Below are 27,562 nucleotides of genomic sequence, written 5' to 3' on the forward strand. Positions count from 1 at the left end.
AATCTTCTCCCCAGACCAATGTAAATTTAACTTAAACCAGTAAGATACTGCAGCACTATTAAGTGGAACAGATAATGAACCTAAATAACTGCTCAATCTTATTAGTGTAGCCCTCATATACCTTCCGTTTTTCTTCAAGCCCTGCTGCTTAGCATTCATACTGCCTGATTTGAGACTAAAATTAGATTATAGGAATGCGTGCTTTTTACAAGAGGTCTTTTATTTGTTCCATAAAGTATTTAGCACTCTTTAGGCACTGTATAAATAAAAATAATCACGATCTTGGAATTCACCTTCAGGAATGGAAATGAAGAGATCTGAGTCCTTTCATTTCTGCTGCACATTATCCTCATTGGGCACGTATGGATGGCAAGGCTTTGTATGACAAGTTAAAAAGAAGCTTGGAAGTCTGGTAAAGGTGAATAACAGGAAAAAAAAAAAAAGAAAAAAAAAAGGAATGTGTGTCTAGTTTCAGAATTTTACAATAGGGATTAAAAATAAAAGCCCTACCTGAATTTTAAGATAAAGATCTGCTGTCAAATTTGTCAAATTCATTAATGTTTGTGAGAGATGCTAACGATTGCTGGTGAAAAACAGTGATGGGTTCAAAAGCCAGATTACTGAGTAAAATCACTTACACTCATTTTAAGATTTAAAGGCTATGTATAATTAGGAGCCATTTCTACACTGCAAACAGTGATTTCTGAAGGCTCTGCATGTTGAAAACAGCTACCTGCCTTCTGGGTCAGAGCTGTATCAAGTCCAATAATCACTTCTTCTGACTTTCCCCCTCCTTCCCAAGGTCTATATTTAGGACTTAAGTACCAAATATTGAAAGTTTTTCGAGGTTAAGGATGCCAACGTCCTCAAAACTCCAGCAGGCACCAGTTTACGTCATTTGCTCCTTTAACACTTCTAAAACTCAGTCTGCTAGGACTCACCTTAAATTAAAGCTATCATCAGGTGAAACATCTAGTCTACGCTATTCCCCCAGGCTCTACTTTCAGACAGCAGAGAAAGAAAAACAATTCCCCAAGGTTACTCACCCTGTCCTGAGATAAGGCACCTATTTCTCTTCGTTTCTCTCCTGGTTCTTTAGACTGAGGATGCTTATGATCACTAAATTTAGGCAATGTGAATCTTACAGTTAGTACCTTCATAATTTTTGAATGCAAGTCATCAGTAAGCACATATGGATAATCACCTCTATGCTCCTTAGACTCCTCTTAAGATTTTAAAAATACCTCTTCAGAAAGGGATCAGATTGCACATAAGTGTGTATTAAGATTAACATCAGCTGTAAAAAATAAATAAATATATAATTCAAAAGGGAAGTAAAATGACAACAAAAATGCCGACAGCTACCAGAAGGAATAACTCCATGTCACATTTTAATGATATTGAAGCTTTACTTAGAAAAAAGAAATCAGAATAGTAAAGAGAAAACATTTATATTATTCCTTCAGAAAAGTAGATTCACTTATAATAACATCAAACCTGTTACTATTCCAAATAATTACTGTTGTTTATATTACTGCACCTCAGAAGTACCATACAGCATCAAGGCATTCCTGTATAGCATGTATCATAGGCAGTCCTGCCTGCAGTACAGAAAAACAGCTCAAAAGTTGTATGAAAGTATTATTTATAAATAAGCATCTGAGGCATAGAAAAAGGTCAAATGTAAGATTTTTAGTGATTAGTTACATTGAGTCTCAATTTAAAATAATGATTTTCTTCAGAAAGTGGCAGGCTTCGAAATTATGAAAAAACTGCTCTTTGAGACAGTTGACTCCAGAACATTAAATATTGAGAGTTGGAATCTTTTTCTCTTCTTTTTAATGATGTGGTTTCAGAAAAGATACAAGATGATATAATTTCCAAAGACTAACTCTGGTTAGCTGCATATAGTTTGACATTCAAGAGATTTTAATGTTATCAGCTACCACTGCCTGCCACCTGGGATGAGCAACATTTTCTTGACCTATTATTTATATGCCTTTAAATGAAAGTGAATTTTGAGAAGAGATTTGGAAGTGGAAAGCAGAATGTCTCCATTTGAAGAGGGGGGTCACAAATGGACTACACCAAATCCCTGCTTTATATAAAGACGAATAAAACTTTAGAAAATCTTGTATCAGTGTAAGGAAAATTCTGTTGTAGACCAGGAGAGAGAGATGTATAGTGTCAGTGGATGGGTGTTCAAGCCTGGCATCACTAGCAAAGCAGCACTGGTGACATGAGTGGACATCCATCATATACGAAGCACAAGAAGAAAAACGTATAACCTCATGTTCTCAGAGTGAGAGAAATTGCTAGGTAGAACACCTCAACCAGAAGGGGAACAAAAAAGCAGACAGAAACTAACCCCATCTCCTTTGTCCCTGCAATACCCATGAAGATAGCAACTGATCTGGATTTAGTCCATACGTCTATTACTGTCAGAAAAAAATATCCTTTTCATTTCATAGTAATTAAAATGCTCATGGATGTTTTATTAACTCACTCTACAGAGCCACATAGATTTTATAATTCATCCAAGCACTTACAAGTAGTTACTTGGGTTAGGCTGTCAAGACAGAAATGATTCAAAACCTTGTGTACTTAGCTCTTTGGAAGACATATCATTCCCTAACACAATAGTATTAGAAAGACTGCTGACAGTTAGTGATCAAGAGATTTCATTTTGCTTGTCATATGGTGGGTTGTCAATTCTTCTTTTTCCCTTTAGATAAAAGCTTAGTTGCATTAGATTTAAATAATGGTAAAGTTGCAGGTTAACATTTTTCAAAAGTACTGAAATGACTTCAGTACTCAAATTCTATTTTCAAAATGCTGTAGACACGCTGGAACATGTCTCTACAGTAAATGAAACTTAGGCACCATTAAACAAATCTATGAAAGAGTGAAGAATTAAGCATCAAATCAAGAGGGCTTAAAATTTGTAACCTACTCCAGACTGCTGGCTTAAAATATATGAAGACTACAAATTATTTTAAGAGAAGCTAATGATTTAAATTTCCACACTGAATATAACTTTTTGACACATCAATTTATCCTTGCTGTTATATTCTATTGCAGATTTTCTCCCACCCTTCCAAAAAAATTTCAATGACAATTCTAAATGGCCTTTACCTCAAAATCTAAGTTTTACTGAGTTATGCTCAAGACTTAAGCAGGGGCTGCAGAGATTTTTTTTTCCTCCTATGAAAAATATCTATGCAAATTATTTGTTGATTTTCTTAAATCAACAAATAAGAAAAGCCTAGAAAAAAAGCCTAGAAGAGGAAGTGACCATTTAAACTTTAATCCCCCTGAGTAAAATGCAAAATTGAACCGCTACATAAAAGATGAAAAGTAAAACAAATTTTACTTCTGTTATCATTACTAACCTAGTATTAAGTAAATAAATAATCCATGTGGTTATTCTATATTTAAAATATTTGTTCTTCTTTAAATATAAAGTACCTTTCACAGAAACAAACAGAAGAGGCTAGAGACTAAAATCATTCCTTTGATATTGAAGCAGAGCATTTTCTCATTTAAGCTCCAAACATCATCTCCCCTGTGCCCGCAGGGCTTTGCACTGTGCATGAGCACTCCACCTCACTAAATTACATCTCCCCGGACATGGTACCATTCCTCTCACTGGCTTGGCTTAAACACTGGTCTACGAAGGGGTGGTTGCTAGCTTGGTTATAACAAGTCTTTAGGAGCTTATCTTCATTCATTAATTGTTCTGCATCATGCGTAACGGGGTTTTTCTCAATTTAAGGTATATATACTTTTAATAATTTCAGTTTGGTCTCTTATTGCAAGTACTGAGTATATAACGTGGAGAGCAAATACAGTTTGAAATAAGACTGCCGTAGCAGCTATAGAACATCTAAAAGAAAAAAAAATAGGCCAGACCTTTATTAAATTTTAAAGTATGCCTTCGCTACACTCTTGTAAAGATCCAAATAGGGTATTCAAATCTCTAGAGATCACCAGTATAATTTCTTTATCATGTTCCATTTAAAATTTAATTATGTAGTCTACAACAAGAAATATCTGAGTACTCTAAATAGGTCATGCAATGAACAACTTAATATTATTATAAAGTTTTCCTTGTGAAGATCCTTTCTTTGATGTGCTGTTGCACACAGAAAGCCTTTCTTCGAAAAAACAATATACATTCACAGATATAATAATGTCATTTAATATAAAAATTGTAAGGCTTCTTTATCATATTTAAAGTTTAAATTTTCAATTCCTTCTCTAGTCAGAGCTTCTTAAAATCATCAGAAATAACTGGTAAATTAGAACTGACACAATATAATTATAGAGAATATTGTTATATCTTTCTATAGGCAAAGTTAATCTATTAGGTTTCCTTCTAAATGATGCCCACTAACTCGGATTTTTCCACTTCTTCCTATGAATGAAACATGTTCTTCAGTGGCAAAAAGTAAGGTAATTTCTTCTTGCTTTTAGATAAAATCATTAGAAACCAATCAGCAGTATTTCATGGAAAATGGCTATACTAAAAATATAGTATACCGTTTTCCAAGACACTTCATTATATTTGCTTTTTTATTTCTATTTTTTTTAAAAGCACATAAAGACCCTAATCTTGGTTACTATAGAAAAGAAATCTTTGCCTGTAAATTCTGACTACTTACATAGCTTTCTGGTTACAAACCTCTAACTTCTCTTTAGTAAACCAACTATGTAAAATTCAGAAGTTTGATTTTCTGCTTTTTTTTTTTTTTTTTTTTTTCCTATTTCATCAGTGCCTAAATCTCTCTGGCTGGCAGACAAAATACTCCAAGTACAGACACATCTGCTCACACATGGCTTCCAGTGGAGACCCTTTCACCAGGTTTACAAATGTTCGAAATGTGTTTGATCAATCTTGGGACATAAGTATATCCATGAACCATTACTGCCCAGAGAAAAGGTATCATGTTTGGCTGAGTAAGTGAGAGCTATATTTCTAGAAATACATTTTTTTTATTTTTTATTTTTTTTATTTTTTGCCCCATTGGACCAAATACAACTAGCAGAGTAACTATGGAAAAGTAGTTATTAATTTCATTATTTCAAGGTGCAACTAAGATTTTATATGATATAAAGTAGCTTCAGAGTGGGGGTGTGGTAGGGAAGATGTGGTGTGGCAGGGAATATTAGACAGTTTCACAGTTACAAATTAGTAACAGCAAAATGGTTCACTTAAAGTTTCAATGAAGAACATAAAATATTATATTAATACATCATAAGATAAGATTAAAAGCCCTAGGGAACTGCTTTCTTAGAGAAATGTAGGAACAGGTGAATCCCAGAGAAGAGCTGAGAAGAGCCAAACTGCACACAGCTGTAAACATTTATTTTAAATCTAGACAAGATCATTGGTTTTAATATTTATAACATAATTACATTGCCTTGTGCACATTGTTTGTATAATCTGATTTTTACTTGCGACGTCTTGCCACAGTTGAAATTAAAGCCTTGTGGTAATAATTCAAAAAACACATTTAGGCAATCATTAATGGCAGGTATGAAACTGGATGTTTATTCTAGCACCTGGATATCTCATTTTAACTTTAATTTAAAGTGGAATTCATTTCAGCAGTACAAGGACTGCATGTTTCCAGTGTATTAGTCATGTAATACCTAACCAATTTGGGGCATGTAGTCAAACTGGAAATATTTTAGCACTAAAACCAAAAAAAAACATTCCAGATCAAGAAGACAGATCAAGGAATGGCTACTCTGTTGAATCTCTATTTCCTTTTTCTTTGTATTTGAAGAATTGTAATTCTTTTGCACAGAAAATGAATAAAATCTTGCTTTAGGTAGGCCTGACTATTGGTCAGCACTTCAAATGCTTGGCAAAACTTCACAGTCATATTTTTGCTTGAACATCCAAATGGTGGTAAGTAATAAAAAGAATCTAATGAGTGAACAACCGATATAAATCAAACAAGTTTGTACCCACAGAACAAGGTAACGCATTACAGAGAGTGGGATAAACATCACATTCACTGAAAATCTGCATTTACACAGCTTATCAGTACAGATGAGTCAATGCCATGCAAACTTCATGAAGTTCAAGAAGGCCAAGTGCAAGGCCCTGCACCTGGGCTGTGGTAATGTCAAGCACAAATCCAGGGAGGGTGGAGAATGGATGGAGAGCAGCCCAGAGGAGAAGGACCTGGGGGTTAACAAGAAGTTCAACACAAGCTAGCAATGTGTGCTTGAAGCCCAGAAAGCTTGAAGCCCATGTCCTGGGCTGCACCAACACCGTGTGAGCAGCAGGGCAGGGAGGGGATTGTCCCCCTCTGTTCTGCTCTCCTCAGACCCCACCTGGAGCCTGCGTTCAGCTCTGGGGCCCAGCACAAGGACAGGGACGTATCAGAGCGAGTCCAGAGGAGGCCACGAGGATGATGGAAGGGGGCTGGAGCACCTTTGCTCTAGAGCCACACTGAAGGAGTTGGGGTTGTTTAGCCTGGAGAAGAGAAGGCTCCGGGGAGACCGCCCAGCGGCCTGCCAGGGCCTGAAGGGGCTGCAGGAAAGCTGGGGAGGGACTGTGTGTCAGGGAGTGTGATGGTAGGACAAGGGGGGATGGCTTTAAACTAAAAGAGGATAGATTTAAATTTGATATTAGGAAGAAATTATTCACTCGGAGGGTGGTGAGGCCCTGGCCCAGGCTGCTCAGGGGAGCTGTGGCTGCCCCATCCCTGGCAGTGCCCAAGGCCAGGCTGGATGGGGCTTTGGGCAGCCTGGGCTGCTGGGAGGTGTCCCTGCCCATGGCACAGGGTGGTACTGGGTAGGCTTTGAGGTCTCTTCCCACCAAAACCATTCTGTGATTCTATATGATTGAACTAATGAACCCGACACGCCGTAAAGGTAGCCTTTTTTTTTTTTTTTTTTTGTCTCTCTCGGAAGCAGAAACATGTATTACTATGCTTAAAGAAAACTGACTTTTCTGTAGAATTATTCTTTTAACATTAACTTTTACATGAATTACAAGATTGCTATTTATCAAAGGATAAAAAAAAAACATTACCTCATTTAAACCCTCCTGCACCTTACAGAGCAAAACTGGTGGCAGAAGATGCAAGAGGAATGAGAGCACCATTTCTTTTTGCTCACCAGATCTCTCTGTTATGTGACAGGGTAACATATCTTTTTTTTTTTTTTCCCCTTCTCTCCACCCTTTTCTTTATCTGCATAATAACAGCATTTTAGCACACCCTCTGACAATATGTAGGCAGGTCTCTCTTCAAAAATCTCTGTCAGGGAGTCATGTCTAGTTCTATTATTTTATGAAAAGCTTTCCCAGCATTGAAGAATTTGATCTAAGCTGTTCTTCTGCTATCCAAATGAAAATGCCTTAAGATCACAATACTTTTTTTCTCCAACCTCCAGGTTTCCCTTCCTCATCCCTCTGGTGAAATTTAAAGCAAAAGCCATGCCACCTGCAGTGGGTATCATTGCACAGCTGGCAGAAAGCCACAGCTAGGATTTTTCTTTCTCAGGTACACAACGGAGCTAAGCCTCAAAACAACTTCAATGTGTTGCTGCCGTAAGCTGTGGAATTTTGGTTGCTCCAATATTTCATGGTCATATTTCTCTTTATGGCATACATTATGTGTTCTCCTCCCAGCATCCCCAGTTCTCAGCATCCCAGCAGTTTTCTTTAGGAAAAGGATCGTGTTCTGGCTCAAAAGGTCACGCATCTTCCAGCAGCTGCCAGCCACTGATACCCAGAGTCAGTTCAGAGCAACTTGCTTACCTTGGTAATGCTCCAGACAACTCTGTGGAAGTCTCTCTGAAAGACAAAAAGCAAGGAAAAATTAGTTTGTGCTTAAAGAAGCTATACATTTTTAAAAGTACTTTTGTACTACTTGTATTTTATAGGCATGCAGGCACATGCACACAATTTTGTACACAAATGTGTCATTTGCGGATGCAATGTCTGCATGGTCATATATACAAGAATGTGAAAAACAGATGATGGTGTGTGATCTAAGGATTTCCTCAGAATAATGTTCTCAATTACTCATTTTTTAAGTGTAAAATTATCATTCCTTCAAATACCAGCACTGCATGATCCTGCATAGCTAAAATGCAGCACTGGGCCAATTTTCCAGTTGAAAAAGTTCCCTTTTTCAGTTCTGCAGCAACGAGGCATAAGGCATTTATAATGATGTCGTGCACTGAGAAAATGCTACATTAGTGTTAAACTTTCTTATCTTGGGTTTTAGGCAATAGTTATTTTCCATATATGTATTTTTTGATCCATTTTACTTGTTTGAATATATTTTGTGGATGTGCAATATGTCTGGGCGGGAACAAAGTGTGAGATACTGAAGTGGACTCATGTAACTGCTACATCAAGTTAGAGCACAATTAAACATGTTATTGTTACATATGTACTTTTACACAGTCCTTAAAATACGTCCTAGATCTACCACCAATGTATGTCCTTGTGGTCCCTCTAAACACAGAATCATGGAATCATGGAATTATCGTGGTTGGAAAAGACCTTCAAGATCATAAAATCCAACTATCAACCTGATCTGCTGAGAGTTTTGCTTCAAAAAGCACAGATCACAGTGGTGCTCTGTGGGTGCACTCAGAGAAATAAACAGAAAATAAAAAGATCTCTCACACCCTTTTCTTGCACACCCTGTTCAGCAGCAGACCAACACATATATGAGCCCTTTCAGAAGTGCCAGCACCCACCCAGCAAGGGCTGCCAGGTCAGTATTTAACAGGTGCCAGGAATGAACCATAGCCCATGATGAGAATAACATTAAAGGTGAGAGAGAGCTGGAAGGAAAAGGAAGAGAACGGAAAGAGGAAGAAAATGAAATTAGGGTGGAACAATACAGCCTTGGTTTCTACAGGGCATTTTGATGCAGCCATACATTTCATGTATTTTTTCATTTAACTGTCCTGCACATTGGCATCAGATCACTTTATTTTCCAAGCCCTACTTATAAGTTACACATTAAAAAAAAGTTAAGGGAACATTTTCTGGAAGCTATCAATGAACTGGATCACTAAATGGTTCCTACAGTCAGGATTTTTTTCCTATCCACCTCTAACCACAGGTACCATCTCCTTTAATTCAGAGGCTTTTTTGGGGAGGAAAGAACCCGGACTAAAAAGTGAGGCTAAGCATTTCTTTGTTTCTTCTTCTGAAGGGACTCCCTAGCCTTTAGCCACCTACTATCATTCAAATAACAGAATAGCACAAACCTTATTGCTCCAGTGTATGGGACCACATTTTATGAAAGAGCAGTAGCTCATCCAGCTTAAAGAGATATCCATACGAATCACAAGTAGCAGCAAGAAGCAGAAGAATGTATGTTCAAAAAGAGGATGTTAAACCGAAATTGCAATGCCAGCTTCTGAGCAGAGCAGTGAGTGATTGGTGCATCTAAATTTCTAAAGATTTTCATTTTTGTTAAATAACCCACTCTACAACAGATGCCAGCCTTATGAAAACAATTATTAAATAGTCGATATGGTGGTATAAATGGGAATGTGATCAGAATCTTAAACAAACATGTTGCAGACCTTAAGCATATACATTTTTAATGTAATTAATTGTGTTGCTAGTTTCACATTTGGGCAGATCAAATTCCATTTTTAAACAAACATATGTAAGGTAACGATTTTTTGAAATACAGGTCTAACTCAAATAAAACTCTATAATTCACAAATAAAAGAGAAGTTTGATTACTTCCCAGCTATCTAAAGTCTTTACTGTTTCTCATCAACTCACAAACATTTAAACCATAAAATAAACCCACAACTTTACAATAATAAGCTAAAAATATTATTTTCCTAGAAAACATACCCAATTATATTTGCAACCTCACTGGAAATAAATAGTACGCTGACTGCTGAAGATGGTTAACGTCCACTGTCAGTGTACCATAAATATCAGGAATAGCAACACTGCTCTATAAATACATTTCATGGGAGTTTAAAAAAGAAAATCTTATGGAGCAAATTAGTCATCAAGAATACCCTTAAAGTTTATTTAAAGATAATGGATACTCATTCTGCAACATTTCAAGAAACTGAAACTAGACTTAATACAACTAATGCTCAGATTCCTACTACTTCTAAGTGACACATACAAGGAACACAAGTGAAAAAAAAAATCTTTATATAAGAACACGTATTTTCATATACTGCCTACAACATAGAAGGACAACCTTTAAAAAAAGTGAAAATGGAAACCTTAATATTTCATCAGGACTGCTCCAAATCTCACTGAAATCAGTGCCAATGCAAATGGGATGAGCTAATGCACAGCAGTGCTAAGGACAGAAGAGGACAAGGCTAAAGAGCCTGGAAAAGCTGTTAGGTAGATGGTGACATCATGAAGCACAGTCACAGCATTTCCAGGAAGGTCAGTTACAATTTTTCAGCATTATCCATTCAGCTACATAGGACAGATCTGGGGCAGAATGGTACAGACATATGGAAGGTAAAGATGCTGTTGAAGCCAAGAGGATACCACGTGGGAGGTCTGCACCCCAATATGCTGCCCCATCACATATGGCCTTTCAGAAATCAAACTGCACATTTTCAAATTGTTCACTAGATCTGCAATGAGCTTTGACTTACTGAAAAGGCTCTGCTCTCTCCAGAGAGGGCTACACATAGCTGTTCCCAAAAACCAGTAAGCCAGGGTGGGTGAACCAAATACTGTGCGTGCACGCGCGCGCACACACACGCACACACACACTTTGTCATTTCTCTCCACAGGCTGAGAAATTCCTGTAGGATCCGAGTAGGATGTGTACCAAAGCAAAAAAGTATAAATATTTTAGTCAAAACCTTATACTGAAGTGGAAGTGGGAAGATCTGCATAAAGATCAGCAAACAGACTTTACTGCCTAATAGCCTTGTTGAGAGAAAGTTGCTCAGGAGAACTCTTCAGAATATCTGGAAAGTGTTGTGTTTGTATTAAATGTTTTGTTCCCTGAGAAATCATATGGTGCTCTTCTCTCAGACGCTGACTGGCAGCTGTTGTTACCCACCTACATGCAGGGTTTGGCACAACACGGCTTGGTGGTTTTCACAGTACAACATTTCTGTCTGATTTAATGCTCTATGCAGTGCTTCTGCAGAGATGTAAACTGAGGCACAAGAAACGGAGGAGGGAGTTTAAAGGGTGGCTGGGATAATCTTGTGTGTATTCTGCTAGATGCATACCAGAAAGCTTGAGTTCAACTGATATGAGTCAGGGCTATGCTTAGAAATAATTTTTGCTTCCTCAGAATCATGGTCCTTAGTGCTTTGGAAAGCCTTAGTTCTTCATCAAGAATGGTTTCTGTTCTGGAAAGAAAAACATATCAATTCAAGCCAAGCAATGCATCAGGGTGCTGGGGAAGATGCAAAAAGAAAGGCAGCAACACATCCCTCTGATTGTGTCAGTGTTCTTCCTTTCTCCATCTCACACTTTGGGGAGAGGATAAAGCCCGCCTACGGCACATGAGGCATATGAGGATAAGGACATAAGGATAAGAGCAAAACTGAAGAAGGGATCTGTATGGTGTGCTATAAAGAAAGCAGCACAAATACAAGCAGAAACATCCCAAATGCAGAAATCTTCCCACTTGTGAAGAGAAGTGTCCACGTCCTATGGTCATGGCTGTAGGCATCCAAGCCAGCAGTCTCTGTTTGAACCCAGAGTGTAAGAAGATCCTGTCTCCTCATGAATGAGTGACCACAGCACATTTTATTCTCTGGCATGTAATGCAGCAGTTATTTCTTCCACTTACATTATTTTTCTATGAAGCACAAAACCAAACCAAACCAACAACAAAAAACCACCCATCCACCCAACAAAACAAAACCAAAAAGCCTAAAGGTTAAGCTGATACTTGTGATTTGGGTGAAACTTTCAACTCTTTACAGAACACTATATGACAAGTTGCACAGGCATTAACCATCCCAGAAGAGATATATTTGTGAACAGAAATAGGTACAAGTTGAAGAGGAATAAGGTATTCTAGATGAAGACTTGAGAATTTATGTATTTTCCCCAGGAATTTTCCACTGTGGACATAGATTGATATGCTGATAAGGTGCGTATAACAAATTGCAATAATGTTAATGACTAAGAAGTTCTACTTTTAATTATTTCCAAATGTTGCATAACCATGAAGCTCTTCCTTGTGTTGCCCCACAGGCAAATCCAATTCACCAGAGCAAACAACACACCTGGCGCTTTTGACCACTCTTTCCTGAGTGTCTACACCCAGATGGGGAGCAGACACCATAGCACCAACAGCCTGTCAACGCAACTCTCAGCAGGGCAAGAAAAGCAGGCTTAGAGAGGGCTCCACAACATGGCTCAGCTAGCATTGATGACTCCTATGACCACCAGCTCAAAGGGATGCATCCCATTAATTTCAATGGCTTTTAACCAGACCATCAATAAAGAGCTTTTTAAATCGTATGGGTACGTGTCTGCATGCACATTGCTGCTGCATAGACATGCCTCAGTGATGCAGCAAGAGGAAGGATGGCTACTAATTGTCAGTATAAAGCAGAACTAAAGAAAGGTTTACAAAGGGAAATGAAAGATTTTCCACTTAAAACAGGGGAGAACAGCTGAAGAGGAACATTAAATTAGCTTTATAAGGAAAGTTGTATCAGGAGGAATATAATTACTTAGCTGGAATTTCACCAAGACTTGGGAGTCAATGCCTCTACTCTTGCAGAAAACTGCCATGGGATTTTTAATGACCACAAATGGTCAGGACATTGATTTCACATTTCAGCTGAAAAATGGCACCTCCAAAGGCACATTGTTGTCTCTGCTCTTCCCCAAATCACATGGGGGACTGTGTCCAAGCAGACTTGGAAGAATTAATAGTGCCTATTGAAATACCATTATGAGACACAAGATATTTCACCCATCTTAAATTGGATAGTTTCTTGGCTTTGTTAGGAGTTCATCAAAATAAACAAGCTCTGTTTGGATAAAACATGGTGTTTAATGTTGTCCTGTAATTTTGAATGCAGTTTTGTCTTGTTTTCTTTACATAATATGCTTTTAGCATTTTAAAAAAGAAAGAAGTAAAGAACCATGCCTTATGACCAGGGAGGCTCAAAATGTTTGAGAAACAGTTTCATATTTCGGAAAAATTAAAATATTCAAAAAAAAAAAAAAAAGAGCATGCTATTCTTACACAATGCACAACAAATAAGTACACTGCAGTTTTAAAACTTCACACAGAGTTTAGCAAGCTAACAAGTATCATACATTTGCAGCAGAAATACTGCATAAACAGTCTCTGAATGTGCTATTTAAGTACAAGCTAAATACTCTTTTTTTAGGAAGTGATGTAACAAGTTCATATGTAAAAATCTATTTCTATACAAGCTGACATTCTGCAAGATTAGCTGAGTGAGATAAAGGACATGAGCAAACATGCTTGTTGTTTTCTCCCAAGCTTATTTTTAAAAGCAGCATTTTTCACTATTCTAAATTTGCTACTTCTGAATTTTTCATTCCTCCTTAGGTAAGGATAGAAAACTCTGTGTTTTCAGTGATGAGATCCTGTCACCAAAACAATGGAATTCCAGGGTACATTCAACACACAAATAACACCTCAAATAGTACATGCCCTCTTCGTTGTGACTATTATATGTTTCATAAAAATTTAGGTTTCACTTAAACACACCCTTGCCCCAACATCTACGAGGACAGCAATGTTATAACTTACAAACTAAAGAATAATTTGGATCATATCCTCACTCCTTACAATTTACTTACAAAACCCAGCTAAGATCTTGGCCTCTTGGCTAAGTACACACCAAGGATGGCTGATGAGTGTCCCTCTCGCACAACTTCTGCTTTGATGTTAAATAGCCAAATAAAAAATGATATGTAGAAGAAACACAGCAGTATGCATGCTCATTTTATAGATTGGTGATAGGGACACAGATAGGATACAATTTAGCCAGGGGCATGAGGGGAAAAATGCCAGGGCAAAGAGAAGGAGAAGAAGAAAGATCCCATTTTGGTGCTTTGTTCCAAGGTCAGATCCTGCCATCAGGGATGTGCAGATTTTTGTTGCAGTACAGGGACTGCTGTTGCTGTGTGCTTTCTCTGGAAAGCACTGTATTTAGAAAGTTGATGACATGGAAATGAAGGGAGGAGGCACCATGGGTGCAGAATTTGGCTCTCTGGGGCATGGCAAGCAGCAGGAGAAACAAGCAGGAGAAATCTGCCATGGTACTGGCTCCTACATCCTCACCCTGTTAGTACAGGGAGAGAAAGAAGAGGTGCATAGGCTCCTGCCTCAGGGAACTAACAGCTTAGTGGGAAGAATATACCCTTTCTCTCGATAAAATGAGAAGACCATCTAAAACAGCAGATGTTCCTCCCCATATGCTCATTAAACTTAATGTGACCTGGCCGGGTAGAAAATTTTGCACACTGGGCATTTGGCTGACCTGTAGCTCATGTTACAGCTTCCACTGTCTGCAACGTTGTACTTTGCCACCATCTCATCTCCGCTGTACAGAGCGGAATGGAAGGGGGATCACACCTGAAATCTCAGTGGTAAGTTGCAGTCATACTCAGTTGTACAGGTGTAGAACTGAAGGAGGAGTCTGTATTGCGTGTTAAGTCTGCAGAAGTCATATTTTCACAAAAATGCATGAGATATATGAAGAAAGACACAAATTATTTGAAAACTACAGATGGAGGTGGCCTAGATTCCTTCCTTAATTTCTAAGCTGCTGTACAGGGCTGCAGTAAGTGCCTTCTGATATATAAGACTTTCTCATATTTGTGCGGGGCGTGGGGAACAGTTCAATGTGCCATTTACATAAGTGGCTTCTATCATGCAGCAGCTGTTGGTTGGGTCAAATGTTGATCTCTTCACTTTAATGATGAATGACAAAAAGAAAGACACACCCTAACAACTGTTTTCCATTGGAATGCCCACACCTCAGGCTGTCTCTCCAAATTTCACATGTTAGCAGCTCAAAACTTCACGATTTCCTGATATCGCATGTTGTCACTAATAAACACAGACTTGAAGCCATTCAAGGAATTTGGAGGCTTTATTTAAACTTATTTCAGAGAAGTAACCCTGAGCCAAGCTTAGAAATGGCATCTCATCCTGGTCTCAAAATACTTCACTGAATTAGAACAACTTGGATACTTCAGCTATTAAGTAGTCAAGTACTTATTCATTTTCTTACCCAGTGTGGGGCTGGGCAGACATGTTTTGGGGAATATCTGAAGTTTTGTGAACCTGAAGGACTTCTGGTATGAAGTGAGATACTGAAATACAGGCATCTTAGAAGAATGAACATTTAGAAAGAGAGTAGGCTTGCTTTCTCAGTTCAATTAGCAAACAACGCGCATTCTACAGGATCTGCATTCACAGCTACCAGAAACAAACAAAAAGACAAAAACAAAAAATAAAAATAAAAGAAAAAAGAAAACCACAACTTTCCAGGAGCTTCTGAGTTCCAGTTTTGAGAGCAGCCATCTCTCGCTATTTTTTCACTCACAAGGCAGCATCAAGTGTCAGAAATCTCACAAGGTTAGTTCTAGCTGAAGAGTCTCACAGAAGCAGGGATTTTGGGCATGGCCACATGCTGTGCCAGGGGCAGATGCAAGCTCCTCTGCCTACGCTCCCAGCTATGGAAATAGAAACCAGCTTCGAAAAATGCTGCAGCTGCCTTACCCCAGCTCCGAGGCAGCATTTGACAACTTTGGAAAAGCCTGCCTACATTTTGGATGCTTATCTTTAACAGAGGTTTCACTGGATTCAGAAGCTACTGAAAGCAGCTCATCTGTACCTGGAACACCAATGCTGCCAGCACTGCCAACATCTCCTTCAGACATCTGCCCGTATTGTCTTTTAATCCACCTGCTGATATAGTTACTGCCTTTCTCTCTGCTGGTTCAGCAAGGACTAACAGTTGCTCCTTTCTCTCCTGACATCTCCTCCTCGTGATCCAAAAAACAACAATGTCAGGTTGAAACATGGGATGGAATAGGAAAACATAGAAAAGATTCTTTGAACAAGCCTGCCAGACAGCAGCCTGTGTCCCATTAGCTGCTGTTCAAAACAGCCTTTACACTATTTCCATAAATACTGCAGAATCTTCTGGAGTATCTCAGCGCAAACCACAACAGATGTTGGATGCTATTATTTCTTCATGCTTGTTCATTTGTTGTTCATCTGTTAGTTTTTGCCTTTTCCCCCTTGCCACTTGCCCATACACAGATCAGAAGTGTTTTAAAAAAATATGGTCAAGCTCTGCTCTTGCTGGTACCTCTGCCACTGCCCCAAATTAATGGTACAGGAGGAGATAAGATCTAATCCACTGCCTTATTTCTGACCTTAAAAGGACAGCTTGAATTTATTTTTGACAGCCCTAAGCAGAGAGCAATGCTGCAGAGCTGACCACTTTGGGAAGCTGAAGGGCACGTACACCAGTGTTCTCCAAGTTTGTTAATGTTACCGAACAAAATATCGATGGTATGGTAAAATTATTATTTCAAATGTTTTAAGGTGTATGCTAGCAACGAAAAATGTACAAGGAAGTCCTTTTCTCCATAACCATATCCAAACCAGAAGATGTTAAGGTTGTTCTTTAATGGCACAAACTATTAGGCTGCAAATATATAGCAGGTACATCTATTAATCATCAGACCATTTATGTTCTGTAATTCTACCACAGTTAAATAACATGGACTACTAAGTACCTGAATCAGCTATTAGCAAGCATTCCTGCTCATTAAAACTCACTTATTTAGACTTTAGCAATGGTAAATGTAACCAGCCCTGGAGGAGTGTCACAGTGCTTGGAAATGGCACATTAAGCTTCATTTACCCAGCTACACTCGCAGGCAGAGGGGGAAGGGAAAATACAGTGATGGTCCAAAGCGAAGCTCAGAAGCTTTTTGAAGCAGCATTAAGAAAATGACAAATCTTACAAAGAGAGCCATAAAGCTTCCTCAAGTACAACAGTTCTGCAAGGAGCTATTTATCATAGTTTGTTGAAAAGACTCCTACATTTAATACTATTGGACTGTGAGAGCTGATTATTAAATGTAATTACAGAAGTAGCACAGAAATAATAGTTTATTGCAGTGCACAAGCAACACTGTATTAACAAAGAGGAGCAGGAAACATGTTCAGCATTCAGAATTGTATCATTAGCTTTTCTGGGAATACATACACAAATGTATACACATTTAATTCCACATTAGCTTCTACTAACCAGAATTATCCTTCAAGAATTTCCAATCAGGGTCAATGCATCCATCTATACTTCAATTGAGAAAACAGTATCCGAAGTGGATTGCTATTTGGGTTTCAGCTCTTATCCCTTTGCTACTTAACACAGATTTATTAAAAAACACCCACAGCCTTCTGTCAAGAAATATTGCTCACATTTGCTTATTAGCAGCCCTGTAATAGATACATTTTTGCTGCGGTGCTGCCATTTGAAGCGAGTGCTTTATTTAGAACATGGCAGTTATCAGGAGATTCTCTGTACATTAAAGCTTTGAAACAAGTTTTGATTTCTTACAGATACCTGCAAGAATGAATTTAACTTCTATTATATCCACATCTTCGCGTGCTTGCTTGTGCATCTAGCAATCCATTTTACCTCTTCTTTACATTGTAATCTAAATTATCCATTTCACCTGATTTCTTGATGCTGCTTCTTACTCTCAGAAATTTGCCTCCCACTTCTCATTTATCCCTGTCCTTCTTCAACAAACCTCTCTTTTAAAGCACACAGTTCTTTTGCAAAGCCTTCTCCTTTGGGATAGACATATATACTTTTCCCAAAATACAAGGCTGACCAAACTTAGATATTCAGCTCCTCACATCCAGTGCTGCAGTTTGTGCAAAACGGGGCAACACCCAACCCTATCCCAACAGTCTAAAAGATCCCTTCTGGTCCAACAGTCTAAAAGATCCCTTCTGGTCCACAAAGCTTAGGCTGAATTAACTCTGAAACCTGCTGCTGGCCCAAGACTGAAACATTTTGCAAAACTATGTTTTGCAAGGAAGGCATTCAGTGACAGATGGGTTTTATTTATTTCTGGGTAAAAGGAACAGCTTAAAACAGGTTGGGAACATCAGAGAGGATCCTGGCACATCGAGACAAAGACTGAAAGCATCTGAAGTACTCAAGAGATGCAGAAATTACCATCACAAGAACATGCACACATTTGTCAATAATACGGTGCACACTGACCCTCACTTTCTCAGCAATGATCTGTTTTGCAATATAACCAGTAGTCTTGAAGCTCAGCAGCCTCCTTCAGGTATCTGCATTCCCTCTGTAGTTCAGTATGTAATGATAGCTAAATGTTTTACAGGCAAAACTGCAGCCAAAACCAGGAGCTGTGTGCACGCGTCTGGAAAAAGTTAAGTTGTAAATCAGGTGCAAAGAGATGAAATCAGAGCCTACCTTCAGGCATTCGCATCCCTAGATTTTGTTCAAAGCAGCATTTTCACATGGGCTAAAAACTCTTGGGTTACATTTTTGAGGACTTTGAATCTAAAAACTTGTGGATATATAGCTAACAAATATTTTCAACCACGCTGCAAAATCCTTGGGAGTTTGGTGCTTGTTATATTGAGATGCATAAAAAAAAAAATCCACCAGCCATCTATCTGCATCAGTACATACACAAGGGCATTTGAGAAAATCTCTCCTGGTCACATCAGATCATAGGTGTAAAAGAAAACAAGTTTCCCTTTTGCAGGTTTTTGACTCATTTGGAGCAGATAAATCAGTGCAGAAGCACCTTCCCAGTGACAATTATCTTGCTACAATAGCCATAAAAATAAAACAAAATCAACACGTATAGAATCCAAAATAAGAGACCTAAATTATACATAACTATATTCATAAAACTACACCTCTGTTCAAAGTTGTTCTGTACACTACACATATGCCAGGATCTCTTAATCCGCTGCTGATGTGCTGCATATTGCAGTCGTGTGCAATTACAGTTAGCTATAATTAAGAACAATTACAGCTTTTATTTCTCCACTTGTTCTTTAAAAAGCACAGTTGTAATAAAACTTTTTCCTCTCTCTCTCTCTTTCTCTCTCTCTTTTTTTAAAGGTGAATATAATTATACATCCCTATAACATCTCCAATAATTAGTTTGACTCAAGTTTCTTCTGGAACAATTTTCATTTTAACTGTCAGATCTGCCATCTATAGTCAATAGAAGACATTATAAAATATTCTATCATTAACCTTTTTTCACCCCATAAATCTGCAAAGGAACTTGAAGAAATTGAAGAATTCATTGCTTAAACGTTTAAAGGCCAAATTCAACTAACACCCTTTCCCCAGCAATCCCTTCTTAATCACACTGAAACATTATTATTATTGTTATTATTATTATTATGCTAGCTAACGATAACAATAATAAATTAAAGCTGGGTATAAAAGGTATTTGGCATCTCTCTATATTTTATAGGCTACTTTCCAACCCTATTCTCATAAAAGAATCTCTCTGCTGTATCTTTGTTTAGAATCTACCCATGATTACTAACCATGCAGACTGCAGGGAAAAGTAATTAAGTTTAATAGAAGCCACCCTCATTTTTGAAGCTGCCCTCAATTTAAGCTATAGAAGGAGAGTAATTAAATTTAATGTGTGCCACAGCTCTTAAATGAAGATATGGCATGTAAAATTCTCTGTGTAACGCATCTTTTCTGAATGCTGCAAAATAAGTGTTGTGATGCGAGGAGATAGTGAACTGCTGCCACTAAGTCATGTTAGGTGTTTTGTTGTTGTTGTTGTTGTTGTTGTTTTTCCTGCTGCCTGCCTGTGTCTTCCAAGGTCTGAAGTCTATGGGTAGATTACAAGCAGTGTAATCTAAACCCTGAGAATTGGGAAACGTGTAGCGGGATCACAGCCAAGCTATTTCCTTATCCATCCTTTGCCCACTTTATCTGCTTTTAAATTAAGTTTAGAGGAAGCTTTTGTGGCAGGGTCTATGTTTTACTTTTTTTTTTTTTTAACACATGTAACAGGTTTCTGACTACAGCCACAAATCTTTTTATAGCACAGACACAGTTTGCCAAGAAGAGCCTTCCCCAAAGTTTCTGAACTACCAGCCAGGACTAAAGAAGCACATTTCGAAGCATAGCCACAGATCTCGCATATATGTATATATGCTTTCAATCTTCCTCAAGTCATCATCATAATCCGAAAGAAAAATAAAAAAAAGAGAAATTAATAAAGGTTCAGATATTTTGCCAAACAATGGTCTTTCTTAATACTTTCATGAAGACATACAAATTACAAAAGAGGGCTATTTCACTCTTGCAAAGATGAGCTTCATGAATTAAGAGCTCTGAGACAGCAAGAGGGGCATTTCCCTTCTCCAGCTCTCTATGTATAAATAAACTCTTCCTTGCAGAGAATTGCAGAAATATCATTAACTGATTTAAAATACATAGGAAATCTAGAAACTTAAATTACCTCATAAAAGATGACTGCAACTGTTTGTTCAGAAGAAGGTTAAATTGAGATACTGAACTCAGAAGTGGTTTACAGAAGTGGTCTGAAAAATGCAAGGCTCACAACCTCCTTCCAAGCAGCCTCTTCAACAGAGATATGTACCTGTTGTAAGCACTGAGCAAAGCTTCTGCACCAAAACTGAGAGCAGACTTGAAAACCTGGGACAGAATTTCAAAAGCCTTCTGGTCCAAACACTTCCTCCAATAAACAAGATAATGAAAAAAAAAAAAAAAAAAAAAAAAAAAGGAGAAAAGGAAAAAAAAAAAAAAGGAACAGAATTAGGGAGAGAATAAATAGATCCTTTATTTCAATTTCGGACTCCACCACAGACCTGCTGTGTACTTCCCCAAGAAGGGTGTTGAATTTTAGCAGTGTAGAGAATGGGAGCTCACATCGCAGGCGCACACTCTATATAGCAGGAACCCGTATGTACAGCAACAAGATTCATATGTGTTTCACCTGGCTTCCATTTCCCTACCGAATTATCGTATGTGGACATTATCAATGGCAAACAGGAGGCAACCACAGTTTCATATCTGGCAGTCTCCCTGATAAAGCCCGTATCCCTCTGTTCAGGGACTACTCAATAGGCAGATCCATGCTTCAAGTCTTGAAGCCACTGCTAATATAAATTGCGAGCAATTTGGAAAGAGACTGCATTTGTAGTTATTTTTAGTTTCGTGAAAGAAAGAAGAGATTTGTTTATAGATATCAAGACAAAAAAGTTGGATTTGGGGGCTTTAAAGTAGCAAAATAGGGACAAAATTGCTGTTTAAAGTCTAATTTTTACTCAATTATATTTTAAAGTGATCCTACCAGATGCTGGAACTAAAGCAACATGATTTTGCTATATTTATAACTAGGCTGCAAAACATTTCAACATTTACAAAGAGAAGAAATCTCTTTGCTAATGCCAGGAGAAGAATAAGCTCAAATGGTATTGCACATGATGGCTCTTAATAGTTGGCACGAGGAGAGGAGAAATGTCTCTATAACAACAGTATCAAGGAAACTTGCAATGCAAATATCACATCATCAAAACAAGTAGGAGGGGAAGAAAAAAAAAAGAAAAAAAAAAAGTATTGCAGAGAGCATTAACATGAGGACATAATATCCACATGCTTCCAAATAGGATGGATATAAACCAGGGCAAGCTCTGGTCCCTTTCCTCTTTGCTCCTACTCCAAAGCCCCTCTTTCTATCCAAACTGCCTGCTGCTTGTGCCTTCTGCTTCCTCTTAGGAAACAGTATCCTTTTGTTCCACATTTCCCAATCAATATTTTGGCTTTTCTGCTGTTGGCTACTAACATGAAGACTCCCACTGCTCCCTAATACAGCCTCAAAAGGACACCTGCCTTGCCCCAGGGGCTTCAGCAGAAATGTGGGTTGTGGATGGGCTGGCCAGAAGCTTAGGGGACAAAGTTAACCCAAGCATAAAACAAAACCTAGAGAGCCTCTCGCCTCAATTCCCATCCTCAGTGACTGCAGCGCTTACAGTGCAACCTTCATCCCTCATATCTCACTGTCTGTTTAGAGGGTGTTGGTCTCATAAGGTCTTGTCGCAGTTGCCAAGTGTTCAGAGGGTTGGTGGGACACAATACAGCGCACAGCACTGGAGCAGTAAGGCTCCCTCGGGGCACCAGGACACGCCACTCAACTAGTTAAAAATTGAAACAGAGCAAATGGGAAATTTTTGAACAAATGCTCTGAGATTATGGAGCACATGTTACAGCTGTAACCACCCACAGTTTCCTCCTACAGAACAGAAACACTGAAAGCAAAAGCCATTCACTGCAGAAGTTGAAAAATAACTGAAAAATGCAGCAGTAAGTATGAAATTAAAGCCTGTGGGGTATTTCCTGAAGAAGAAGAAAAAAAAAAAAAAAAAAGGAGGGGAAGTTTGCAGGACACAACGGAATAAGAAAACACAGCCCTGCTTTACAAGATCATGAGAAGTGCAGGACTGGGGCACAGGTCTATGGTAATTAATGTGTTCTTCACCCATTTCTCACTCATGAACAAAATCAGATTTTTAAAGTAAAAAGGTGCAACGGTGGGTGGGATGGGAAAGACAGCCCCTTCTTTCTATTATTAACAGCAACTAAGCTATACAAAAATCTAGATAACCTTACTTAGAAAAACTTCCAAATCTCTGAAGACAACAGAAGGAGTAAGAATTCAACATGCATTCAGCAGGGAAAAGGGCTGAGCCTTCTGAAACACTCTTGGAAAAGAAGAGAAAAAAAATATGAAAGCAAAACTACATGCTCTCTGCCATGGAGCTGATTTTTTGTGTGTGTGTGTGTGTGTGTGTGTTCACTGCTTGCAGTGATCATTCCGCTTTTTGGATCAAAAAATCCTACTGATACCAATATGCGTGGTCAATCAGCAGGATATTCTGTTTCAAATTTGAGATCTGAAGTTATTTCTTTGATTCTTTTCAAAGGAGCAAAAGAATTTTCCACTTTTCCCAGTGCCAATCAGGTTCAGCTAAATGTTACAGCTTCTGCAAGTGCAAATTAAAGACAATTATAACCTGGCTAACCTACCTTGTTGTTAAAATGCCTGGCACAACTCATTTGCTCATTGAGTGGCGATCTGTTGCTATCACATTTACCCAAGTGGGAATATTCTCAGCTTTAGAAGCTCTAGATGTGCTGTTTGCTCAGATGGCAAAAAAGGAGAAGGCTATATTCTCCTCTAGGGAAGAATACAGCAGTACAGGTGGATATATATACTGCCATGTCAGTCAATAATACCATTTGGTTACGCAGCTTTCAACAGCATCGTAATGCAGGTGTTTTTAGGAAAATTGAAGATTTATCTTTCTGGTGCTCAGAGCAACCATACCAATTTCACAAGCAAAAAAGCAACAGTGAATAGAAGTGTTAGGGTTTCAAATACTCATGCCCTAGAGGGAATATACTGTATTTCAAACTGGTGTAAGGGACTCTTATGTATGAGATTTGACTTAAGTCATCACACCTCCATGACAGGTAGAAATTGGGTGCAAGTACAAGAGCTGTAAACAAATCAATGCCAAGGAGAAAAATTCTGAGAAATATAAAAATAGCTATCACTGCTTTAAAAGTAGTCTCAAACACAGAAAATAGAAAACTCCAACCCACCTGACCACAGTAAAGAATATAAGTGATAACTCTCTCTATTTATGTTATAATCATAATTTTATATATAAACACACACACAAATATATATATACATAAATTATGTTCTCTTTGAGCTAGAAGATACTTTTTTGTTTAATTTACAGACAGCACGGAGCACAAGTAGGACTTGGTGGCAATAGCGTAATTTTTTTTTTTCAATGGAAAAAAATAGTAATGCTTTGATACAAATATTATATATATATATATATATATATATGTATATATATAAGTTCTACCCTATTGTAAAATCCTTTCTTCTTTAGGTTTAAGATTTTATAGCAGGGACAAAAGGAGATTTTCTTAGCCATTTCTCTACATTTCCTCCAGCCAAATCCCTTGAAAAGGGAGTGGTATCAGAGCAGCTCAGCCATCCCATCTGGAGGCTCAATGGTTTTCTGGATATTGGTTTATTGAAGCCATGGGAAAGGCTCCTGAAATATGGAGGATATAGGAAGTGTGGAGTGGAGTAGCACTATCTGAACAACTGGGCCATATCAGATGAATGAGTTGTCACCACCTGAAATCATTAGAAAAGCCCTGATACCCAAGGGTGGCCACATTCCCTTACTTTTGTGAACCCGATTACCATCAGTGAAGTTCAAGTCAAAAGATAAACCCTGAAAACAACAACAAAACAAAACAAAAACAACAACAAAGAAATCCACCCAAAAAAGATCAACCAAAACCAAAACCAAACCCCTGCCATTGCAACATGACCTTTTCATCTCAGGAAGTGTGTGTCAACTTAAATCTTATCAGCCTGACCCCAATCTGTCCTATTCCCTGAATCTATGGAGCTCTTTGAAGCAGCCATTCCCTAGGCTATGATCTCGTCAAGTCTCATAAGCAAAACAGGGCCAGGTCTGGCCAGGACCATGGGAGACACCTCCGATGGAACCCAAGATGCTTCAGAAAGCTCTTAATGGTGACTCAGCTAAGTAACGCTCCTTGAGTTAATGCCATTTCCACAATCTGCAGCAATGCTGAGGCTATTAGGATCCTAAAAGCTTCATAATTTAAATAGGAAGGAATAGAAATTAAAAACACTTTTACAAACTCTGGTGACATTTCCCCCATATACAACAGTGACAGTGATGTTATCATCTGCCAGCTACTGAAGTTCTCCCCTCAAGCTCCAATACCATCAACACACACAAGATTTCACACAGCCTTTCAAAAAAAATAAAGGCAAAACCCAGCTGATGTTCTTGGTTTTCCCTTTTCATGGCTGATCCATAACTCCATGTCTTTTGCTGGCAGAAATTCTGGTGATCAGAAATCACTGCCAGTAATGTGTCTTTTTAACTGTTATTTTTCACTTCTAATCCAGTCTTCACCTAGTATTCAGTTCACAATCACTTCTTCTTGCTTTTCAGTCCCCTTTTATATCACCTTCCTCTGCCCCAGACTGCTTTGGTCTGGCAGTTTGGATCTGCCTCTATACCTTTGCATCCAGACTCTTATTTTCACCTCCTTTACCTTCAATAAATCAAATTCACTAAAGCATTTTATCCATTGTATTTATTTATTTATTTATTTATTTCTACTGCATCATACTGTTTCAAAAAGTCAAACTTTCTCCCAGATCACTTGGAATAGTTAATCTGAGGTATATGTAACAACCCAGCGCACAAGTTACCTGTATATTGCAATATTAAGCTATAGTCAATTGCCACTTCAATTATTTCTTACTACACTTATGTTTACATGCCACAGAGTGTTGGATGCAAGGTAGTTCGTGCCTAGACTGTACCTTCCCTCCTTTTTAGCAAGTGACAAGCACACAGTATCCCAGACAATAAGAATAAGCATGGAGCCGGTACACAAAGTAGCTTCATATAAGGTGCTCCATTATTGACTCAACACAGGTTTAAAGGCTAGGCCTTTAATGGTACTAATCTTTCAGTGTTGTTCACTTGAAAGGTTCCTACTTTACTGACTTAAATATGGAAGAAAAATAAATTAAGTTGGCTAGTATAACAGGTCCTCCTCCTTCAAAACAGCTTTCATTAGGGAAAGAAAAAAAATAATTTGTTTTCAAAGTGATCCATACACATCATAATTTCCTGTACTGTTTTAAAGTGTTTTCTACATGGATATGTCTTACTGAATTGTATAAAGTAAACCAACACATGTGAATGGCAACTTTTTTAGCTATCACCATATAAGCTCTACTTGTTAGGTTTCTAATTGCAGACTTTCTGCTATTTTCTTTGATTATTATGTGAGATACATTCACAGGGATCTCAAACAACAGTTGGAGCGCTACAATTATAGAAAGCGAGCTCTCTGAAATTTCATTACGTATAGATTAACACCTCCAAACAGGCTCCATCTCACAGAATGCAGCCAGAAGCAAAGAACAACAAAAAAGCAAATCCACAGATTTCAAACTGAAAAATCTCCTTGCCTTAGATTTCTTTTTTAGTGTTGAATTCACATATATGAAATATAAGCTTTGGACTTTATTATTATTATTGTTGTTTTAAATCAAGCTGTAGATCGTTCTTTTACATATTAATTCCTCACAAATAAATTGAGATTGTTCCAAGAGATGTGCAAAACCAGATCGTGCCCTTAACAGCCTGCTGTGGTTTCACTGTGCAAATCACCTACAAGTTCACAAACCTTCCAGTTCTGCTATAAGAGCTGAGAAACAGATTATTGAATAACAGTATTAGCATTCACAGGCAGCTCCAGAAATTAGAGAGACAGAGTGTTATTTAACTGCATGTCCTTCCATGTCCCCTGGATGAAGTGACTACCAAGCTACAAAGAAATGCAATTAATCAGCGTGCACACACGCGCAGAAGCAGCAGCACAACCCATTTAAGCAGGGACACTTCCCTGTCCTCCCCTGTTTCAAAGTCGGTCCAGAAATAATAAGTGCATCCGAACTGAGTTTCCCCAACCGACACCCATGTTAAGTGCAAGACTCCCACTGCTCACATCCACCTAGTCACCCCAACAGTGTGCTTACGTAGAGAATTGTGCCCTGTCTGCTGCTAACAATCCATTTGAATGTAGAGGTGGAAGGAAGATGAGCAGGTTGGTGAGCAGAAGACCCGAAGTGGCCTCGTTTCCTATTGATTCATGTCTCAATGTTCCCTCCTGCATAGATGTCTGAATAGCAAATACAGATGGGTCTTCTGACCTACGCTTGTAAAGGGCGCTTCTCTTAAGTAATACCCACTGTTTTCAAGATACTGGTAGAAATTTAATATATCTGAAACCTCTGTGCCTGTTAAATTTGGTTAAAATATATTCACTTGCATTAAAACAAAACAAAACAACAACAACAAAAAACATAGAGACAACAGAAAAAAAATAGGGGCTGTCAGAAAATTCAACTATGTAATCCTTGCATCTTCAGGGAAACAGATGGGTGGGAAAAAAGAAAAAAAAAAAAAAGTAACCCAAAACCTGGGTCCCAGAACACGACAGAAAAAAAAACAAACAACTGCACACCACATTTATCTATTCAGAATATATAATCAAATATATTTTTTAAGCAGTTACTATAGGTTAACTGTGAACTCTACACACCCAGGATGGTCCAACTACTTTTTCTCTGGACTCAAAGCCACAGATCACCTCAGCTACCAAAAATCAACAAAAGCCTTTAATTTCTGTTCACTTCTATTAGAAGTGACAGTTGTCCTTGCTGGATCCCAATTCCACTTCTTATCCAGGAAAGCTCTCAAGCACGTGGTTAAATTTAGGCATGTGTCAAACCCAAATGAAGGGAGAAAACAAAAAATGTTTACATGCTTAAAAACTCATAATGCCATTGAGGGGAAGAAAAAATATTTAAGAAATAAAAAAGTACAGTGTTAAT

At 38.2% G+C, this 27,562-nt stretch overlaps 1 protein-coding gene across 7 annotated transcripts in view; it reads right to left on the reverse strand.

Moving 5' to 3' along the window:
* The window catches only part of CELF2 (CUGBP Elav-like family member 2), a 560,320-nt gene that overhangs the window by 296,741 nt on the left and 236,017 nt on the right, over positions 1-27,562 (reverse strand). For all 7 annotated transcript variants that reach the window (XM_084506670.1, XM_084506664.1, XM_084506666.1 and 4 more), the window contains one exon: positions 7,781-7,816. Coding sequence is in view for 5 of the 7 variants with exons in the window: in XM_084506664.1 (XP_084362790.1) it covers positions 7,781-7,816 (36 nt within the window). In the remaining 2 variants the exon portion in view is untranslated. The remainder of the gene's footprint in view (positions 1-7,780; positions 7,817-27,562) is intronic.

The sequence above is a fragment of the Aythya ferina genome (assembly GCF_964211825.1).
Source record: "Aythya ferina genome assembly, chromosome: 1".
NCBI lineage: Eukaryota > Metazoa > Chordata > Aves > Anseriformes > Anatidae > Aythya > Aythya ferina.